The sequence below is a fragment of the Camponotus vicinus genome, unplaced genomic scaffold (assembly GCF_025532165.1).
Source record: "Camponotus vicinus isolate PSW18456_S1 unplaced genomic scaffold, iyCamVici1.0 SCAF_7, whole genome shotgun sequence".
Classification (NCBI taxonomy): domain Eukaryota; kingdom Metazoa; phylum Arthropoda; class Insecta; order Hymenoptera; family Formicidae; genus Camponotus; species Camponotus vicinus.
Genome location: NW_028141979.1, coordinates 3,677,263 through 3,700,107, shown reverse-complemented (window position 1 = coordinate 3,700,107; position 22,845 = coordinate 3,677,263). Strand labels below are relative to the sequence as shown.

General features: G+C 36.1%; 2 protein-coding genes across 7 annotated transcripts in view; one reads left to right on the top strand and one right to left on the bottom strand.

The window, feature by feature from the left end:
* Positions 1-21,751, top strand: part of Cad87a (cadherin 87A) — a 207,240-nt gene extending 185,489 nt beyond the window's left edge. For all 5 annotated transcript variants that reach the window (XM_083103954.1, XM_083103950.1, XM_083103952.1 and 2 more), the window contains 24 exons: positions 3,299-3,556; positions 7,284-7,418; positions 10,400-10,592; positions 11,307-11,617; positions 12,213-12,368; positions 12,691-12,878; positions 12,972-13,134; positions 13,439-13,877; positions 14,100-14,291; positions 14,494-14,747; positions 14,989-15,121; positions 15,209-15,424; positions 15,787-16,086; positions 16,264-16,508; positions 16,822-17,115; positions 17,308-17,505; positions 17,574-17,796; positions 18,012-18,556; positions 18,693-18,868; positions 18,965-19,100; positions 19,256-19,380; positions 19,449-19,550; positions 19,641-19,854; positions 20,208-21,751. In XM_083103954.1, coding sequence (XP_082960080.1) covers positions 3,299-3,556; positions 7,284-7,418; positions 10,400-10,592; positions 11,307-11,617; positions 12,213-12,368; positions 12,691-12,878; positions 12,972-13,134; positions 13,439-13,877; positions 14,100-14,291; positions 14,494-14,747; positions 14,989-15,121; positions 15,209-15,424; positions 15,787-16,086; positions 16,264-16,508; positions 16,822-17,115; positions 17,308-17,505; positions 17,574-17,796; positions 18,012-18,556; positions 18,693-18,868; positions 18,965-19,100; positions 19,256-19,380; positions 19,449-19,550; positions 19,641-19,854; positions 20,208-20,324 — 5,313 coding nt within the window. In that variant the 3' untranslated portion in view covers positions 20,325-21,751. The remainder of the gene's footprint in view (positions 1-3,298; positions 3,557-7,283; positions 7,419-10,399; positions 10,593-11,306; positions 11,618-12,212; positions 12,369-12,690; positions 12,879-12,971; positions 13,135-13,438; positions 13,878-14,099; positions 14,292-14,493; positions 14,748-14,988; positions 15,122-15,208; positions 15,425-15,786; positions 16,087-16,263; positions 16,509-16,821; positions 17,116-17,307; positions 17,506-17,573; positions 17,797-18,011; positions 18,557-18,692; positions 18,869-18,964; positions 19,101-19,255; positions 19,381-19,448; positions 19,551-19,640; positions 19,855-20,207) is intronic.
* Positions 21,653-22,750, bottom strand: Rpp21 (ribonuclease P protein subunit Rpp21). 2 transcript variants are annotated; one of them, XM_083103955.1, is made up of 4 exons: positions 22,593-22,750; positions 22,473-22,534; positions 22,186-22,277; positions 21,653-22,094 (listed from the first exon to the last, which is right to left on the bottom strand). In XM_083103955.1, the coding sequence occupies exons 1-4, from the start codon at positions 22,597-22,599 to the stop codon at positions 21,824-21,826; spliced, it is 432 nt and encodes a 143-aa protein (XP_082960081.1). In that variant the 5' UTR covers positions 22,600-22,750; the 3' UTR covers positions 21,653-21,823. The 2 variants fall into 2 exon arrangements, with proteins under 2 accessions (XP_082960081.1, XP_082960082.1); XM_083103956.1 differs by lacking the exon at positions 22,473-22,534 and having other exon boundaries at positions 22,593-22,742.
* Positions 22,751-22,845: the final 95 nt, after the last annotated feature.

Genomic DNA, 22,845 nt, shown 5'->3' with positions numbered 1-22,845 from the left:
ACGCGGAATGAAACTCGCAGTTTCACTCCGATTCACCCTACGCGACCCCTTATCCTATGACCCGCTGTTGATATCTGGAGCTGGCCGCGCAATCTTGCGAGCATAGCGTTTCACAGTCCGCATTTACGACGAACATCCGGCACATCACGGTTGCGAAAAATTTATGGTAAGACGTTTTACGCGCGAGATTATCCGAACCGGAAGAAACGATCTTTTTTGTGCAAAATTTTGGCTACGCATTCCAGAGTCGTATCCTTCATCTGGATTCGCATTCGACGAGATCGATGTTCAATTTATTATCTTCCGTGAAATTTCATAACGCGAGGATATAGCGAATCGGACCCGCGGTAAGATCGTAAACGTGCGTCATTCGATTTGAATTGGAAATATATTCGAGAGATGCTCTTAAAAACAAATCGTCCCTTGGAATTTTATATTTTTTGGATATTTCTTATATACATGATATATGTGGTATATATTGAAAGATTTTCAAATTACTATACAGCTGAAATGAGAGATATCTAATATAACTTAACATTATAAAAGTATAAAATTTATAATTTTTTAAATAAATAATAATTGTTGCGAAAAATTCGCTATCAAAATACAATAAAATTGAAATATTTTGCACACAATATTGCTAATATTTTAATGCAAACCTGATTTTATTTTTCATTGCTTTTTTTTAATAATCGTAACAATATAATATCAATAATGCAATCTCATACCGTAAGGTAAACATAAATATTATATAAATATTATATAAATATTATATAAATATTATATAAATATTATATGAATTGTATGTGGATTTGTCAGTTTTTCGTTATCTTTATTTATTCCAAATAAATGTAGAATCATTATTATATAAATCATTATTTATCATTATTTATCATTATTATATAAATCATTATTTTATTGAGAGAACAACAAAATGTTTTAGTTTAATTCCGGATTCGTGCAGATGAAGTTCAGCTCGCATCGGAAAGTTGAAATTATAATATGAAAATGTGTGATGCGTATTTCGTATGTCACAGATTATGCATTGAGTTTCCGCAAAATCAATATGATTATAAACGAAAATGAGTTGGTGTATCTCGAATATTCTCTTTTTCTCCCTCTCTCTTTCTGTTCCTCTTGCAGAGTTGTTCGCAGGTGATTTCACGATACTATTATCCACGTGATTACTATGCGTGCATCATTATCTGCTTCGCTGGAAATTTTCGACGTTCATTGTAATTATTGGAATATGACGGATACGTCGATGCTATATATTATCAAGTGCGTTACGATTCACATATTATTGCTAATCACTCCGTCATATTATTATGATCATTAATAATATTTGTTTATCATGCAAGTTCTCGTAATTCGATGTGTGACAAAATCGTTATCGCCTGATTATTACGCACGTTGCGAGTTATTGAAGGCATTCGATTTTTTTTTACAAAGGAATTTTTCTCTTACATGAGATGAAAGATTTTAGCTTTTTATTTATTTAAATTGACGAACAGAAAGACGGAGATCACGATCAATTTTTCACGTGAGAATTCGCATTTGCGTTGTAATATATTACGGAACAAATTCAGCTTGGCCGTTGGTATATCGCCATTATTATTGTCCCGCGTTGCCTTTGGGAGACTATCTACCGTTCAAATATGTATATATTCTAATGCATGCGCAATTGGGTACACACACTTGGCAAGAACTTTGAGTGCCGTCTCTTTCCACCCTCGACCTCGTTAGCTGCTACTAAACCCCCATGCTGTCCTCTTTTCCGTCTCTTTCAAACTTTCGACCGGTATCTACTCTTGAAACGACATTTCGCAGTCTTTTGTATATTTTTGAACGTCCGAACTTTTCGATATTATTTCAGCGAATTACAGTCGTTTATTTTATGATAATTCCATTTCCAGTAATTTCGAGATGTATTGTTTAAATAAAAAACGAGATTACTAAATTCTGTATTTTTTTCTTGTACATTTTGCTTATCGGAGGTTATTATGATGAAAATATACTTCTATTGTTATATACCGCAGGAAAATTCTGCCTTCCTTTCAAAGTTGGCTTTTCTTTTCGTTATTTTTGGATAAACTTTGCACGAAGATTTGAAATTTTGTGCGCGAAACTTTCAAAAAGTTGGTAGATGCAAACTACTTTTCAATATTAGATTCGAACTGCTTTCTCAATATCAAAACTTGGCTTTTTTTCAACTTTCCTCGAATGAGAATCTTGAGATTCATCTGGATATTCGTAAATTTGGAAATATTCCAACTTAATAATATAATACTTATCTATCCAGAAATGCGTTTTTACGATAAAAATACGTGAAAAGTAAGTTTAATGAAAAATTCATTCACCAAATGTTGAAAATTTCTCTAGGCAACACGAGAGAAAGAAAATACGTCTCGAAACTCGTGAGAAAAACGAATTTGTTCCCTTTTTCCTGTACAGTGTGAAGCTTCCATCTCATAAATCCGTCAATAAAGCCGGGCGTTTACCACATTTGCTGCGACAACTTTCGATTTCCTACGTTGGAGGAAAGAAAATTCTCCGAGATGTCCAGGAACGGGACTTTGGAAGACCCGTTCGCAAATGATCGATCTCGTAAAATGACCGAACTCTCTCACGAATCGAAGCATCACGTTTGACCCACGTCCTATAAGATTCCTATAAGGGATACAGTAAAATTCCTGGTGCTAGAAGAAGAAACCCTTGATCCCAGCACACATCCGAAATCGCGTATACATGTACATGTATATGTATATCAAAGATTGTGATACAAAATATAGGATACAAAATATTGAAATAATTATGAGCAATCGCAAGAGAGATATTTAAAAGATTTAGACGTAAAGTAATATTTTAAGTCATATTTGTAAGATTTACTTGAAGTATGATTTATATAATTAAATTATGGACAATTCAATTTCTTTCTCTATCGTATGAATAATTTATCTCGCTTTTGCTCTAAACTTTTAAAAGCTAATTTAAAGATACAAATTGAGATATACATGTCAAAAAATGTAAAATAATTTAAATTATATTTATAATTTTTTATAATTGAATTTATATAAATTAAGCGACCTTTTCTCTTGTGCATTATAAAAAGTTGAAAATACCACTAACTTTTTACCACAAACTTGAAACTAAAAAAGTTCCAAATGTTAACTCTTATAAAGTATAAAGTAATGGCATCGAATCCTCTTAAATTCAAAGTTACCAACTTGGTAAAATAACATATTACGAGCTCTAAAACAGGCCTCCATAACTCACTCATTGTTCTATTTTTTTCCAGGAGAACGATACAATACGTTTCCGGGTGACTCTGGAAGATGAAGTGCCCGCGGGACAGCAGCCGAACATCGTCGGCATCGACGCGTACGTGATCGTGCTGGACGAAAACGACAATTCACCGCACTTCCTGAGTGAGCCGTACGAAGCAGTTGCCGAAGAGGATACCCCAGTTGGTTCTACCATATTACCGGGGATCAGAGTCGTGGATCCTGATCTGCTGGGCGACATTATAGATCTAACGTGCGTTCCACAGCCACAGGTGAGTTATTAATATATATTAGAACATATATATACAAGGTGTCAGGGCAATCTCTTCTAAAAAAAAAAACTCTTGTAACTTACCTCGAGAGCTTTTCAAAACACTATAATAAAGTATTTTTTCATCGAGTACTTTTCGAGTTATGAGGCTTGAAATAATTTCTTAATTTTTATATAAACCATAAAATATCTAGTAAAATATTCATTTTTCGATTATCTTACCTTAATAACCTTAAGAGGCATCAATTGGTGTAAAGAAAATACATAATTGTGTTTCGAAAAAAAAACATGTAATTGTTAATTGCAAATTGATTCCTCTCATTATTTTGTACATACATAAAAGTATTAAGATAAGATAATCGAAAAATGAATGTTTTACTAGATATTTTATGGTATATGTAAAATTAAGAGATTATTTCAAATCTCATAACTCGAAAAGTACGCAATGAAAAAAAAAACTTTATTATAGTGTTTTGAAAAGTTCTCGAGGTAAACTACAAGAGCTTTTTTTGGGAAGAGATTGCCCTGATACCCTGTATATATATGATGTTCCGCGAAGAAAATTTTAACATGTCCACCTGAATTTCTTGTCGCTCTTCCTCTTCCCCTTTTCCTCTCATTCCCTCGAGAAAGCGCTCCCTTTCCTTCCATTATTCAATCCATCGTTGATGACATTATCCGAAGAACATAACAGTATTCGTTCTCGATATCTTTACGAAGTAGCACGTGTCCGACAAGAAACGAAAGTTTTTCTTGCCTTTCTTTTTCCTCGTCGGTGATGAAATAAAGACGTAATAGGTCCTGGCATTCCTCGGTGAATTCATATAACAATTTCTCTACTAATTCGCGTGTTTCTCTTTATTTTCGCAAACCGGTAAATCATTATTTTATGATAGAACTTTCTTCGTGGGATTTCTTTTATTTGTTTATCTAGTTGGCAAGTTCCTACTCTTCCATCGATTATTTTCTATAATCCGATTAAATTATGCATTATTCTGTCACTCGGTTTTATCGATAACAGGTGAAAGAGGATCATCGAGATGCTGGTTATTTACGAGGTATTATGTTCGAGATATTGCTGCAAACCGGTGTATGGAGGAAAGAAAAACGGGAAAAAAAGAATCTCTCCGAATTTGCTTTCAATACTTCACTCGATCTCGCATCTGCGCGGTAAAAAACGAATAATAAGCAGATTGTAAAAAGAACGAATTGCCGCTTTTTCCGCTCAAGAGGTTTATTAAGAGCTCGTCTCGGCTCCTTTACGATACGATGCAGTATCAGGATCGGGGCACGGCGTCCTTCGTTACGATGTAGTTGGTTGTATAGCGGATGAAAGATGTACAAGCGCGCCGGTATTTCACGTAAATGAAGAGAGCAGTTCGCCTCGGATGAAGTATTTCCCCTTGTCCGCGAGACGAGGTGGAATATCGGCACCGTTGCCGGGGCGCTTTGTAATTCGCAGTTTTCCATTAAGTTATCTCCGCGCTTCTGTCCCGTGATAAACTCTGAGAAAGAGAGAGGAGAGAGAGAAATATATATATATATATATATGTATTTCTATATATATATATACACAATATGCAACCCGGAGGCTCCGGATTCACCTCGCTTTGCCCAGCCTCGTAATGTCGAGCAGCACGCCCGAGGGAGCCGAAGTCTCGTCGACGACAGTGGCAGACAGCCACCGCCAGGTCCTCGCAGCCTCGGACTTTCGCAATCATCGACGTTAACCCCCGCGGAAAACACCTGGCCCGTTTCGCACGAACGAGCAGACCTCTCGTAGCGCATAGCGAGGCATTCGCAAATTTAATCGCCCTGCGCAAGCGGAAATTTTATTATCCCACGCTGTTGCGTAGGAAAATTTCTATTCGCTACTGTTTCCTAATCGGTGCTATACGTTACAACTATATATTATATTTTACATTATATGTATATGTTAGATTTTACTTTCAATATTATAATGTCTTGTGCAAAACGAGATATGTAGATATTTCTTATTTTTCATTATATGATTTCATTGAAAGATGTATGGTTTATGTTAATATAAATATCATAATATAATATAAGTGTAAAACATAATATAACATAAATATAACATAAATATAACATAATATAAATATAAAAAATATATGTAACAAAATAATCATGTAAAGAAGATATATTTATCCTATAAATAGCGCTTACAAGACTAAAGCGATCGCGGCGATTCAAATCGCCGATCTGAGAAAGAGAGGGCAGATATCTTCAGAAAGATACAAGTGCATATTCGCAAGAATATAACTTTTATATATATATTTTATTTATAGAACAGACTCTATTCGCGCGATCGTCTGATAGAACGCCTCGTAATAAGTTCTTATTTCATTGCAGAGCGCAACGGAAGTCCATAAAATTTACGTCACGCCCGAAAATCGTATTTACGGAAACTTGTAACGCGTTACCGTAGAGAAGTGCCGTTGAAAACTGCTTTCTGCTCGGGATCCGATCGATATGGCGCGCAATCGGTTATGCGATGCGCGCCGTTCGTTTCGCATCGGCAAAAGGGCACGAAGGAGAAACGCCCCGAGAATTCGGTCGACGGGAAAAACGGCGCAAAAATGTATCGCACGCGTGCCTTTTTTTTCCTCCTCCTCCCCGCGCAAAAGGTCCAATTCCGTATATCATCTCGCGAGCCATTAAAATTATCTACCTGCAGCCTTCTGATCTCTTTCTCTCTCTCTCTCTTTTCGCCCTCTCTTTCCATCCCATTCCGTGAAAGACGGGATATTAGTACGTACAACGCACCAGGTTCTCTTCCTTTCTCTCTCTCTCTCTCTCTCTCTCGCTTTCTTTCTCTCTTTCGCTCTCCTACGTCATATCCGCTCGATAAATTTCGCTCGGGGCCGTTAGGCGCGACCAATAAAACCGTAAAACCTTTTAACTAATGGTCCGACGGCTTTACGGCGGCACACTTTAATGCCCGTTTTCGTTATACGCGCGAACAACGCGATTGCTCTCACAGTCATTAAATATAACTAATATTTACAGTGTTCGGGGTTACGAATCGACGTGCGCGAATTATCCGCGAATTATCAACAATGAAATTTTCCATTAATGATCCACGCCAATGCAGTAATTGAGACATTTGCGGAACAAATAACAGATTTACCACGAATCCATTATAAATTAGACGAACGTTTGTCAGTGTAAAATATTTTTCATCTGTACTCGACGTGAATTATATCAGGCATATTGAAAATCAATACATTACGTATAATGAGAATTGTATGTATTTATTTCATATTCGATAATTTCACTGCGATAATCTTTTTACCAATTTTTTTGCGTCTTTTCAGATTGGAATTTATTAATATTTTTCATTTATTTTAATCAATATATATGAAATCTTTATATCTTTTAACGGTTTTATCTCGAACTCTCTGAATAATCCACCTCAATAAAATAAGATATCATAATTTATATATAATTATTATATATTTATATATAGAGAAAAGTCTCTGAGGAATCACAAGATTTCAAATCGAATGGCACAAGAGATGGTAACTTTTAGATGAATTGTAACCGAACGATAAATCGATTAATTGAACCTAGACATTTATTAATATATATTTCACAGACACTTACCGAAATATCTCTCCGAACGTCATTAGAACCATCTCGTTCACGAATGTGAAGTAAGACTGTCGTTCTCTATCAAACTGTCATTTAACGATCGACTTTTATTACAGTTCCTGGACGCGTGCGAGAAGTTTGGCATCGTCAACGTCGAGAGAAGCCAGAATACCTATGTGGGCGCCCTGGTGCTGCGTCAGCCCCTCGACTATCGGGAGAGACCCTTCTATCAGCTGTTGCTACGAGCAAGCGTGAGTATCTGCGAAGAGAAAAAGGATTCGCAAGATTCAATATTAATTATGCGTGGCTTCTAAATTGCGAATAAAGCTGCCAAATAAAACTGGATACATGCTATACAACGTCATTTTCCTGTCAACGTAACGTCAAATATTCTTACATGGTTTTTAAACGCGGCGATTAATATATTGCTCCCTTTGAGGTCTATATAAGAATATTTGACGTAACGATGACGTTACGTATAGTAGCGTGTAACCGGTCTAAATCTATTCGTAATGGGATGCTGCGAGATTGCACCTGAATTCCGGATATGGGGACGAATTTGCGTGCTAACGAGAACGAGGATGCGACGTCGGATAGGATTCGTGTATCTCGGCCGGGCTTATTAAGCGTCGATCATTCATTCAATGGCGAAATGAGCAATTCTCACGCTAGCGTTAAACGGTCCTCGAACATTGTGCGATTATACAATTATGAAAAATTTTTTTTACTCTATCTCTATATTCTAGTTAAATTCTATCCGTTGGTATTTAATTTTTTTCATCTGAATTTTTCCCGAATACGTAAGCTTTTAGCCGCATTAAACCGAAGCGGGATTTTAGTTTCGGAGAGAGAAGGCTTCATATTATTGAAAATGAACGCGAGCACGAGGAACACTATCGAATTTACGTGACTTCAAAGGGTTACAGATGAAAGGCAGATGGTGCGGCATCGGCGGAAATCGGAAACCTTAGTTATCTCGGTTGCCCTTTGATTCTCCCGTCGACGTCGTGTATCGCGTTCCGATACGTTAAAATTCATGGAGAGACATACGTGAAAAAGTTTCAGCTCGCGTAACCCCGGCGCTGATGAAAAAAAAAAGAAAACGAACTGTGATTCGCTATATGCACTCTCGCAAAACGCGCGATAAAGCGGTAAACATTGAACTTATTTAGATCTTACACCGCGAACGTGCTCGTATGATCGATGCAGTTTTCACCGCCGTGCATCGATTGCGCGCTATTTTCCTCTCTCCGCAATTTATCTGAGAAATATAGCGCGAAATTGAAGAAAAACAGTAAATATTTGTCTGTACTGTAGCGCGTACGTGCTTCGTAATAGCACGTTTTCTCATCGCGCATTTAGCGTTAAATGCGATCTGATCCGTGTCTCTCTTGTTGACGTTGTATAAAATCCTCGTATCAAACAAATGGAAATAATAAGAAAGTAAGATCTCGGCAAATACCTATATTTTTATATCCTTATATATATTTAAAAATTTACATTTAATATTCTAATAATATCTAACATTTATTTAGTATTTAAATATATCTTTAGGCACTAAATATTAAACTTTGATATTACTAATAATTTTAGTATATTACGTTATCTTAGTATTTAAATATCTGGTGCATTTATTTAATAATTCTATTTATTTACTATTCTAAAGATTCAAAATTTAAAATAATATTTAAAAAAATACATATATATATATGTATTTAATTTTATTATATGAAAAGTATATTATACATAAAAATATTATACGTAATATCATATGTGTAATATTTTTCACATTTTATATTCTTGAAAATGGAAGCTTTTTCCAATCATAAATCACATGATAAGCGACAGTCTGATTAAACAGAAAAGTTTAGATTTTTTTTCGAGGTGAAGTGCGTTCTTATATTAATTTCCACTAGTGACGGAATTTATATTCTTGAGAGTTTGAAGATAATATTCCCGAGGAATTTATAACAAAATTATTATTAATAAAATTCACAGAATTTAGAACACACGGAATTCGAAGATCGACCGAGTGATTTTAGAAACGAGTCGCGGAAAGTTTAGATTCTTCTCACAGATAAGCGAGAGCGGCAAGGGTTAATTAATCAATGTCGCGCGCGCGCGCTCCTCTATCACGGGACGTCATCCTCGCATATATATTCGCGTGTGTGCGAGAGATCACGTATAAAGAGATAATTGCAGTCACTTGCGACACGTCGCGCGACGACGAAAGCTCTTTACGTGCGAGCGCGCGGGCGGAGATTGATTTTAATTACGTTCCCTCTCTCTCTCTCCGGAAGCGACTAAAGTATCGTCCTCTTGCGAGGGAAAATGGCTTCGCGCGCGATAGCGACCGTGCGAAAAACGCGCGAAGAAGACACATGTTGCATGACTGAAAGTTCTCCCGATTACGAGATAAATCGTCGGAATGAGACCGGTTAACTTTTTACGCTTCTTTTATTTTAGGAAGTCATCTATTTTCGCAAATTTTAATCATCGCTAAAAGTAAGCTTACCTCTAAACATTTCCCTCGGAACGAATAAACTCGCACATCCTTTTCTCTGTCTCACTGGCTTATGTAATAGATAGATGATCCTCGAAAAATTGTCAAAAGTTATCACGCGAGAATACACTTTGCCGAAATATACACTAATTAAAATTCTGATTCGAATTATCGATGAAATATATATTTTTTACACTCTTCGTGTGCAACACTTGCGATATAACGCGGGAAACGCGAACCAAAGTGAAGTGTGTTGCGAATTCAAGGGTTGCCTTCTCCATGTTAGGGAAATATAGTTTGACAGGATTACTAACTTCTACAAACTAAATTTCCGAGAAATGGCGCGAAGTTTTAAAATACAATTTTTTATCGAGGGAAGGATGCGTTCTTATATTAATTTCTACCAGTGACGGAATTTATATTTTTGAGACTGGAGATAGTATTCCCGAGGAATCTGTAACAAAATAAAGTTGTTTTATAAACATACGAAATATATTTTTGTTAAAATTGTTTTATAAATATGCGGAACAAATATTTTTGTCTATTATTAATAAAATACACAGAACTTGATTAAAAATACTCACGCGCTAAAAATTGCGTTCTAAAGATGGATATGAGATGTAATCAAGAATCGAGAATACAAGGCAGATTGGACTTTGTAAAAGCTGAGATAGCTTCTGCACTCGATCACCATAAGAAGACGACCGAACGTGCGAATTTTGTCCACAGGATGGCCTGAACAATAGAACCACCGGCGTGGAGATCAAGGTAGCGGATATACAGAACAGTCCGCCGGAATTTCTGGATTCGCTAACAGGTGTAGTACGCGAGGACGACCCCATCGGGACCCTCGTGATGACCGTAAAGGCTCGAGACGGCGACAGGGGTATGCCGCGGAAAATGATCTACGAATTAGTCACTAGTGAGTCTAATCTCTTCTTTTTTTCTATCTATATCCATGTAATATGAGAAATTGTAAATTGTCCTATTTAAATCAAATTCAAATTCTGAGATTTTATTTTCTTTTATATATATAAAGCAGATTAAAAATAACAATAATGTTTATAAAGATATGTTAATAATATGTAAATAATTTGAATATTAATATTATTAATATTGGCAAATATATTAAAGATATATTAATAATAATCTTAATTTCTTTCAAATCTCACGTAATATATGATAATAGATTATAATCTCCCATTTAAGGCAAATTCAAATTTTAATTTTATTTTCTTTTATGTAAACATAATGACAATGTTTAAAGATATATTATTAATTATTTGCAGTTATAATATTAATAAATATATGTTAAAGATATATATTAATAATCTATATTCTAATAATATGTCTTTTAATTTCTTTCATATCTCATGTAATGTGACAGATGATCCTATTTAAATCAAATTCAAATTCTGATTTTGTTGAACAATGTTTAAAAATTTATTAATAATATGTACATAATTATAATATTATTAATACAATATTAATAGATATATATTAATAATAATTTCAAAATATCTAATATAAATTTTTAATAGTAAACAGATTCGTGAAGACTTATAAATACGAAGAATCGCATAAGAATTTTCTCTCTGTGTAATAAGCTTTTACATCGCGATCTCGATGTTTGCAGACCCATTCGACTACTTTTTGCTGGACGACGACACGGGCGAGCTGAGGACGGCGAAACCGCTGGATCGGGAGGCGTTGGAAAACTCCACGGGCGTGCTCACGCTGATCGTGAAGGCCCGTGAATTGATCGATGGTATGCCCGGCAACGATAATTTGACGGTATCGATGGCCGAGGCGACCGTGACGATTAAGGACGTCAACGATGAACCGCCCACGTTTAATCGACGCGAGTACAACATCGAGATTCCGGAAAACGTGCCGGACGGTACGCCACTGCCGCATCTGGACATGACGGTGAAAGATCCGGATGTTGTGAGTGCACGTCGATTTATCCCATTACCTGTGTCGTGCGTCATCTGATGCACTCTCTACGATTCGTCCAATCGAGCGAAATGGGATGCTGCTGCATCCGTTCGTCAACACGATCGACGATTCGATGCAAATGCATTAGTTATTGCCTTGTCGAAAAATCAAGAGAAAAATCCCCGATACACGGTAAACGCTTGTTAACGCGACATTCATATTAATGTATTCGTGTTTCTGTGTAAAGCCTCATGTATGTATGCCGCAACAATAGCGATGCGCGGAAAGGCACCGATTTTACAGTGCGCGCGTGCATTTAATTCGGTCCGCTTATTAAATTAATGCCGCGCTTTTAATGGCACCGTAAATGGAAAACGTCAAGTATAAATAATTCATAATATATATTATAAAGCTTCGATGAAATTCGAATTATTATTACTCGTCACAGTTCGTCGTTCGTCATCGATCGCTGGTCGGCGGGGGAGAGCAGGTATAAACGTTAGCACGTTCTCATTATTTACGCACACGTCTCATTTCGCTCTTCTACCTGAGAGAGATTCCATCTCGCTCGCGACAGAGAATAAAACCGCTTTTCCACTTTAAGGGCTTAAACTCCGTGTTCTCCCTGCGTCTGGAAGATATAACGGGTGCATTTACCGTGGAGCCGGTGTTGGCAACCGGTAGCACGTCTGTGAACATTCGCGTTACAAACGGCTCGCTTGATTATGAAAATCCTAACCAGCGAAAATTCATTATTTTGGTAAGTCAACTGAAAACAGTTTTGTCCTTTTCCTTTTCAATTAGATAGATAAAGAGAATTATTATTTTTCCAGAAAAAAAATAATCTCATGTAGAACAGTTAAATATAATAGAAATATTTCATAACATATACATATATACAAATTGATTAAAATAAAATTTCATTAATAATCTTGTTTTTAATCATTAGATACACTTATATGCAATAATTATAATGTTAACAGATTTCTCTGTTTTTTTTATAATTAAACAAATATGATAAGAATTGCGATTTTGCTCCTCCAACTGGGCGAAAAATAAATTGTGACAATTATGGTTTTCAGGTCGTCGCCGAGGAAATTCACACGAACCCGAAGCTCTCATCCACGGCAACGGTAACGATCTCCATTACGGATGCAAACGATAATGCACCTTCCTTCAGCAACCCAACGTACACGGCTACGGTGTCCGAGACGGCCGTCCCGGGAAGTCCAATTATAACGATCACAGCGAAGGATCGTGATAGCGGACGGTAAGGGCTCGTTAATTCCCGCGCTTTGTTCCACGAGACTTCAAAGCGCGACTTCATTGCCTCATTCACACGTCACGGTTCTATGTTTCGTAGCTTTGGTACTGCCGGCATAGTCTACCAATTACTCGGCCAGGGTGCGGAACACTTTGCGATCGACAAGAAAACCGGCACCATCACCGTTGCCCCCTGCCCGACGCCCGGTACATCGCCGTGTCTAGATTATGAACAACAAATGGAATATTTTCTCACTTACAAAGTAATTCTACACAATTGTATATAATAGGAATAATTAATATAATATTAATTAATATATTAATTAATATAATATATAAACAATATATTAAAAGGCACAAAATCTAGAGAATAATATATTGGTATAATATTTTATAATTGAATTAAGTTTTTATGTATTATTCTTTAAAAAGTAAAATTTTATTCTCAGTCCACATCTTTTCTAATAGCATTCGGTATATTGTATTTTGTATGGAAATCAGTAAACATATTGCAAGTAGTCGACAATAATGTAACGGTTAAACAGATACTTTTTTTTCTTTTATTAGGCGACAGACGATAACGGAGAAGGACAAACAACGAGCGTTTCATTACGTATCAGCCTGGTAGACGCGAACGACAGTCCGCCGCGTTTCTTGCAGGATAAATATCGCGCGGTGGTAGACGAAGGTGCCGAGAAGTTTGAGCCTGAGCTGAAGGTGCAGGCGCGCGACAAGGACAAGACATCCAAGATTACGTATGCCCTAGTGGGTGGTAATGAACTGGGATTGTTCGCCGTCGATCCGGACACCGGCGAGATCACTGTCAAGAGCCCGGTCGATATGACCAACGCCACCCACGATTGGATCGCCTTGACGATACAGGCGAGCGATGGCATATTCGTCGACTCCGCTCTCGTCAACATCACCGTGCGCGATGTTAACAATAACGCTCCTATGTTTCCGCACGATATATATACAGCCAGTATCGCAGAGATATCGCCGATCGGTGAGTATCCGGATTACGCTTAACAACACTTGCGCGTAATCTCGCGAATATAATCCAGGATCTGGCGAATGGAATATCTATTCCGAATAGTGTCCGTTATAAGGAAGCGTCCATTGTAGGGATTTATCTATCCTGTCGCGAAGTATTTCGAAGCATTTCTTCAATCATTGTCACTAAATTATAATTAATAATTAATTATATAATCATATTCGGTTTCAATAGGAACTGTCGTAGAGGAGGTAACCGCGACAGACGCCGACAGTGGAGTTAATGCAGAGTTAGTCTACAGAATACAAAAAGGAGCTTTCGACGATTTCGCTGTTAATGAGACCAGTGGGGTCGTCACAGTGTCCCGAAAGTTGGACTATGATGAAAAGAATACATATCACGTAGAAGTCATAGCGTTTGATAAAGGTAAAATTATTAACGTCTCTAGATGATGAACAAAATTAACAAAAAACAATTATAACATCAATTTAGGAGCTTGTAGTCGTTATTTGCTTTGCAAAAAAAGATTGAATAAAATTTTGGTATTTTGTGAAAAATAGCTTAACATCTTGTTAAAATTATTACAAATTTTCTTTACATTTCACGACACACTTGTTTTTTATTTCAGGAACACCAAGTCTAACCGGAACGACGACGCTGATGATTGAGGTGGAAAATAGCAACGACAAGGCCCCGTATTTCACGCCCGAAACGCAACGAGCCGAAGTTACAGAAGATACGCCAATTGGCACCGTTTTCACAACATTGAAAGCCACCGATCCGGACAGCACGAATCTCGAAGCTTTGAACTTCGCCATTTCCGAGCCAATCACCGCTATTGACAGAAACGGCCAGCGCGTCAACGACAGCAAGTCTTTCAGGGTACCAGAGATATATTTTCGTTTTAACTTTTGATTCTAAAGTCTTTCAATCCACGTAATAAGTTTTTCGCTCATAAAAATAAAAAATTGTTCTTGGAGAGAAAGAGAGATGCTATAAAAATAAATTTCTAATTAATTTTTCGATTTTTAGATGTATAATATATTTTAATAGATTATATTTTTTTATAATTAAAATATTCCCTTATCTCTATTTATCTTTTCATGTTTATTCGCTTTTGTAGGACTTCTTTGCAGTCGACCGCGCTACAGGACAAGTTTCCGTTGTTCGTAGTCTGGATCGTGACATAGCGGCCACAGTAAGCGTTACGGTTGTTGTAAGCGATACCACGGCGCCTACATTACAGCAAGGACGAGGTGAATAAAATATAAATAAAATAAATTGAAGAAAAGAAGAATACGAAATACTCTTCGTTCATTCTCGCATGGTACATCTTTCAACAGGCAAACTAGTAGTCACTATCATTGACGTGAATCACATGGCGCCAGAATTCTTGAAACCGTGGAGCCGAGAAAATCCCCGTTATCTGATAGAGATGCAAGAGGAGCAACCCACCGGCGCTGTCGTGGGAGCTTTCACGGCAACGGACGCTGATAGTAACATAGCGGGATACGCCATCGATCCGCCGAGTCCTTACTTCAATATTGATAATATTACCGGTAAGTTGCTCACATCTAAAATCCCCATGTCAATCTCACGTAAACTTGTTCCGGGAAAGACGTCGTCGAAAACCAATTTACAACGGTTTGACATATTATTAAGGTAGCGTTTTACTCTCGTGACATATCAAAGGAATCTTGTGAAAGCTCTCGATGAAATTTTCGATATATCGATTTACGTAAAATATTCTTGACTTTCTCTTGATATAGAAAAATAAATCACTCATAAGCCAACGATCTTTGCTGATATCATCATCAAGAATAAATTGAATGCATTCCAGAATACGACAACTTGTCAGATATTTAATCTAATCATTCATTCTTGAAGCTTCTTCTGAGCCTTGTGTTGCTTTTATTTACAGGGATCGTAAGAACTAGTCAAGTGATTGATTACGAAGAAACGAAACAATTGGAATTCACGGTAGTCGCTTACGATTCCGGAGTGCCCCAGCTTTCTACGACCGCTAAAGTTATCGTTACCGTGATTAATGTGAACGATCAAGATCCAAAATTCGAAAAGGAACTGTACAACGTATCAGTGAAAGAGAATTCTCCACCTGGCACTCATGTTACCGTCGTGAAAGCTACAGATGGTGACGAAGGACCTTTTGGCGATGTCACCTACAGCTTAATTGGCGAACACGCCGCTGACTTTAACATTGGTTAGTTAGCAAAATTGGTTGATTATACTGTAATAGTATAAGAACCAACATTAAATTGAAGCTATAATTTGCATTAACTAGTTTAAATTAATTCATTTTTTGCTTCTTTTTTTATTATATATATATGAAAAAATTCAATTTTTTATGAATATTTATATAATCTTATGCAATTGTTAGGACACGAAACCGGAGAGATTACTGTGGGTGGTGCCACAGTTCTCGATAGAGAGATGACGCCGGAAATCACTATAACGGTGATGGCTAGCGACGGCGCTCATGTCAATTCTCGACGAAGCACCACTGTGCCTGTAGTTGTCAAGTTAATTGACGAAAATGATAACAGGCCGATATTCTCGCAACACAGCTACAGAGCATCTGTCGCGGAGAATTTGTCCGTTAACCCGCCGGCACCTATTCTGCAGGTATCACTTGAAATCTAATGTCTAAAACAACATTAAACATGTTTAATTCCATGAAATGATAATTTATGTCACAAACTGATATTATCTTTTTTTCAATTATAATGAAATTTTTTAATATAGCAAAAATTTAATAAATTTATTAAACTGCAATCTTTTCGTAAAAAAACTGTCAAATTATCCTTTTAAATTTTTACATTTTTCAAAAATTATTCTTTTAACTTTTCACATTTTTCAAAAATTTTTACAAGATGTTTAATGTTTGAAATTATAAAAATTTTCGAAAATATTATTCAAAGTCATGTTGCTTCTTAAGGTACGAGCCGTAGATCAAGACGAAGGAACGAATGGTGAAGTTTGGTATACAATCATCAATGGGAACGAAAATGAATCATTTTCGCTAAACCGCGAAACCGGCATTCTATATCCCGCTGCCGCCCTTCTTGGCAGAGCCGGTTCTTACAGGATTGAAGTCGAAGCACGTGATGGTGCCGGAAATGGCCCACATTCGGACAAATGTTATGTCGATATAAGAGTTACTCCAGTGAATCAACATAAACCGCAATTCGTGATGCCGGAATTGACGAACGCTACCGTGGAAGTACCAGAGGTATGTTTGAAAAAGTAAAGGTTTTTATTTGTACAAAATAAAGTTTACGAATTTTATTTAAATTAAAGCTAAAGTATAATAAATATACACAAGATATATAAAATATACACAAGATATATATAAAAATAATAATATAAAAAATAATTATGTAAATTATAATATACTATTATAAGATGATATATCGATTTTCAGAACGCAGGTGTTCCGAATTATCTAATATTAACAGTAAAAGCAATCGATAGAGATCCTGGCGAGAACGGCCGTGTTAGCTATCATTTGAAGGTCGGCAATAGAAATGTTCAGGAAACTGAGGAATTCTCTATAGATCAAGAAACTGGTGAACTTCGGTCGAAAATCATCCTCGACCGTGAAATTAAAAGCAAATTTGAAGTAAATAATATGTTAAACCATTTCTCTTCTGAGCGGAATGATTAGGATTCTATATAAATTTCTTTCAGCTTGTTCTTGTGGCGGCTGATCATGGTAGTCCTACAGCTTACGAGACATTGCGACTATTAACAGTTCAATTAGTCGATACGAACGATAACGTGCCACAATTTTACGAAAAATATAATTTTCATGTGTCAGAAAATCGACCGAAAGATTATTTCATTGGCAAAGTAACAGCGGAAGACAAGGATGAAGGTAGACATGCCAAGGTCTACTATTATATAGAAGCAGGTAAATGTACAAATGCAATATCGTCATATATATATACAGAATGTTTAAAACATTATTTTCTTGTACTCGTGTTTAACAAATGAAGACTAATTTTAAGTTAGAAAGCTTTAACTGTTTTGCACGATATTTCAATTTTCAATAAATAAATATATATATTTATTGATAATTAAAATTTACTTTATATTCTTGCAAATATATTGTTCATTTTTTTATAGGAAACGAAGGCTATGCCTTTTATATGGACAAATCTGATGGTAGTATCTACGCAAATAAGTCATTTGATCGCGAGATAAGAGATAAGTACATCCTCTCCATCCTTGCGTCTAATGATCCCGATCTTTACATCAATCCCGTGCAATCCGGCAAGCCATTGATTCACAATCCTGAACACGGACATGTGAACGTGACGATAATCGTGCTGGATGAAAACGATAATCCGCCTATCTTTGAGCGTAATGATTATTACGCCGGAGTAAATTCTATGGCGAATATAAACGACTTCGTAACAAAGGTAACCGCATCCGATTTGGATGTGGGTGACAATGGAACTCTTCATTACTATGTCGCCAGCGCGAATCTTTACAAATACGGTTCGGAAAAGCCGAGCGGCTCCATAGTGCCAAGCCCATTCAACGTCACCCAGGATGGTAAACTTGTCACGAGCGGATACATGGCAGAATACAATCAAGATAGGTTTATTGTTGAAGTCATCGCTAAAGAGACGGCAATTCCGGAAAGATACGCGATGACTAGAGTTCATGTAAGTTTCCCCAGTTAACTTCTTTCCCAGCCTAACTTTTTTTATTTCTCTAAATTACTTTTAATACTAAAACATTTTAATTAAATATTCGTTTCTACTTTGCAATTTTTTCAATTAATTTTTATTTCTTCTTCAGGTTTGGGTATTTGAACCGTCTCAGTTAATACGAGTTATACTGTCCCGGCCTCCGGAAGAGGTGAATAGTGAACGCGACGAGATTGTTTCGGAATTATCCAACGCCACGCAAAGCAGAGTCGTAGTGGATGACATTAGATATCACGTTGATGCTTCTGGACACATTCGTAGAGAATGGTAATGACAATACAAATATAATTTTGCTCTCTTTGCTATTTTAATCTATTCTGATTCATAAGAAATATGTAATCTACATGAAATTTTTTTGGATAGGTGTGACATGTATTTGCATGTTGTCGAACCGAAAACTCAAACGATTGCACCGATTCCACATGTACTCAAAGTTATCGATGCGAAATATGATTTCTTGAAGCACTATTATGCCGGATTTGCTATTGAGAATGTTGTGGTGAGTGTTGTATTTTAAATTCTAATATAAGATTATAATAAGTATTTACAAACTATATGGAATAAATTATCTTATGATAGAAGAAACAAAATAAAATTGCTTTATATAATTATCCAAACATATTGATAAATATGCTTAATGTATTTTTGTTTCAGCCTGCATATGCTGGAGTTCAAGAAGAACCATTCGATCCTGCACTCGCTGCTCTAATAGCTCTCTTAGTTGTTTTGCTCGTAGGAGCAGTTACTGTTACAGTAGTTTGTTGCTGTTTACGCCATTGGTAAGAACAAATGTTAAAAAAATATAAGCTTTTATTCTTATTCAATATATTTAAATCTGACATTTTAGGGTAATAACTGTGCCAAATGATATACGTAAGAAGGACGGCCTAATTAAGAAACAGATCATCGACGAATTAAACACGACGGAGAACCCTTTGTGGATCGAGCAGTAAGTTTTAATGACCAAAAGAATTTTAATCATCAAAAGAATTTTGTCAGAAAATGCGTAATATATGATGAAATGTTTTCCTAATTATAGAAAATTGAAACTCTACGAAGAACAAGAGTTAACGATGCAAGTATTTAGCGAACCCGAAGGCGGTCTCGGTGGCGAGAGACGTGGCAGTGGCGTAAGCGTCGGTATGGGAGACACGTCTCAAGATAACACGTACGCTACTATACAGCATCCGTTGCCTACAAACAGGCATCGTCCGACCACGCCGGATTATACCACGCTTCCAGGAAATCATAATGTACGCCAAATCTAATGATCAACATTGTAATCGCGCGGTCTTGTTACACTGACAGATTTGATTAATTTTGATTAATGAATTTTTTTAGAAATCGTACAATTTCAGCAATATGATGTGTACATTACTTTATAAATTGTGATAATCTACATTAATGACTTGGGAATAGCAAAAAGAAAATGTACATTTTTAAAACATAAGAGAGAGGGATATTTGTTCTATCAGAAATTTCTTTTCATTTGAAAAAACAATATATGTGCACAAAGAAAACAAATAGCATTAATGACTGTCAGCGTGGCTTGCTTAGAATTTAAAATATAATTTCTAAATAATCGTTATTTTATTTTGCGCTTTAGTTATACGAATCGGCAATGGGTTTTCAAGGATCAACATTCCAGCCTTCCCCGAACGTGATGCCGCAACTGACGCTCGACCGCGATGGCCAGCCTCAATTCGTTTCGGGGCTAGTATAAACTGACTCTGACTATGCGGGCATTTTCAGTCCTCCCCTTGCCATCCCTATTCCTTCCACTTTCTATCTTTAAATAAGCTCCGTTGCCGTACGTTGTACCTCTTTGTCCGCGGCTCTTGTTCATTGCACGCGCCTCTTCGGAGCGTACTCTTCGGGCGACTCGCATGCACACACCTCTTTGACAATAACCGAGTTAAATATTGGTCGGGTTTGTCCTGCGAGTAGACGCGTGTAGAGAAGAGCGACACGACATTCGCGAGATCTGCCCTATCTCTTTCTTTCCCTCTCACTTATGTGACTTTTGCCATGATCAGTTTGAACTCTTCCGCAAGAGCTTGCGAAGAACTCAAGATGAAGAGTGACGACGAACGACACAGTCAATATTACTGGAGTAATTAATCCCTGTAGCTGGTGTGTGCATGTATATATGTGTGCGTTGCCAACCTGGGGTCCCATCTGACTTTACCGTTAGACCTACTTTTTAGGAGAATCAAAAAAAAAAAGAAAAAAAGAAGTGAAGATTATAAGCTAGGAGATAAAATAGGCACTGTGAGATACTCGACACGACCGAAGCTTGGCACGACAGATATATGTATATAAGTGAATGTGTAGATTCCGTCCAGCCCAGTTTTTGTATTATTTTTCCTCATTAGTTTAATATTTATGCGTTTCCGTACGTTACGTACATGCGTTCCAATCGTGTAAACGCATCTTGTACGTATGTTTTACAACGATCACTGCCACATTTTTGGCATCGACACGATGCAGTTATTGTATCCGGTCAATCAAGTAATCGAGCCATTGTTGCTAAGTGCACAATAGAACGTAATTAAGATAGCGTATACACAATCTTTAAGTTATATTGTACATCTAGCGTATTTATTTAAGATAGTACGTTTTAAATGACTGATATTTTTTCTTCCCGATTAAACTGTGATTTGATTGCGCCCAAGTATGAGTGCAATGATTTTATTAACTCGTAATGGTTTTGCACGAGTCACTGGCGATGGGCGGACATAGTCATATCATAGTTAGATAAAGTAATGAAGACGTTCGTAGCGAATTCTATTGCGTCATTATGGCGAAACAATATCTAGCCTTCGAGAAATCGTGTCAAATTTACACTTTAATAGCATTTCCATAAACCGTCCTCGGCTGAGAACATAGATCGTGACTCTCGGGAATTCCCCACGGACGTCGCTTGCCGTAAAAACGTATCGCAACTACGTACTCGATAACTGCAGTAACTTAACTTACGAGTTATTTCTAAGAATATATTTAATGTAAAACTATTATCGGTATCATGATATTACTAGATGGTTATGAATATTCCAGTTAGCAAAAGTATCTGTTTATTAATTACAAATTTATTGTAATATTGTAACATATTTTATGTAAGTCATTAATAAAAAATATTCGTACACCAGACATTCTAAGTTATTGTATAAAATGGATTTGCTTCAGAGGTATACTAACTGGCATTTTCAAGAATTTTAAAATTCATCTTTTCATTTCTTCAGGGGCATCAGATTTTTGAATATTTTCGTTCTTTGGTTTTGGCGTATAATCTAATGTCTCGATTATTGCTTCAGGTTGATCAAGCCACAATTTATATCCTTTTGTCGTGGGAAATCGTTTAGTATTTTTACAAGTTAGACATGTCCATTTGATTCTTTTTACAGGCTTTGATGTTAATCTGACTCTAGCTGTTTCTCCAGGTATAAGTGGAGTTTGACAACACTTACATATGCTTCTCTTTAAATTCGGTTCTCTAGAGAAATCAATAATTTTCATTAATACAAGAATTCTTCATATATATATAATTCTCTTTTTGGAAAGACCAGCAATATCTAGAGACTTACATGCGTAATACTGCTTTTTTGGCACAACCCATCATATTATTACCAAAATAAGATGCTGTACATTTATCTACTGATGCCATTAGATGACTAGCCTGTGATGAAATTTTAAATGACAATATAGCAAGTTTAATAAATTTTTAGATTACTTTATCAAGTCAAGAATATATAATAAAGTTAAATATATAAAGAATATATAATAAAGTTAAATATATAAAGAATATATAAATAATATATAAAGAAATTATCGAGGAATATAATAAATTTCAGAGAGTTTTATTTATATATACCTGATATAAATAATTCATTCGTTCAAAAATATCTTTGTGCTGACAAAGTTTGTTCTTATTTCCTGCAAAGTAACTGAATTCATAATATATGTATATTTAAAAATAAACTATTTAGCTTACCCATCATGAAATCAGTTTATCATTTATTATTCCAATTTAGATTAATAATTAATTTTTACATCGAAAAAACAAGCATATAAGTAATACATCACTTTTAACTGTTCAATGCATCCTTATAGCTTTGAGGTTGAGGTTATGATTAAACTGAACTACTGTAAGTACATGCACACCACATATATATATATATATATATATATATATATATGTGTGTGTGTGTGTGAGATGTCTGTATGTGTATATACATATATGTATG

Excerpts from the sequence above, each read along its gene's own strand:
- Rpp21 (XM_083103955.1), bottom strand. Across the intron at positions 22,278-22,472 it reads GAATGAATTATTTATATCAG|GCTAGTCATCTAATGGCATC; the intron begins GTATATATAAAT and ends ATTTCATCACAG. Across the intron at positions 22,095-22,185 it reads AAAAAAGCAGTATTACGCAT|AGAACCGAATTTAAAGAGAA; the intron begins GTAAGTCTCTAG and ends TGATTTCTCTAG.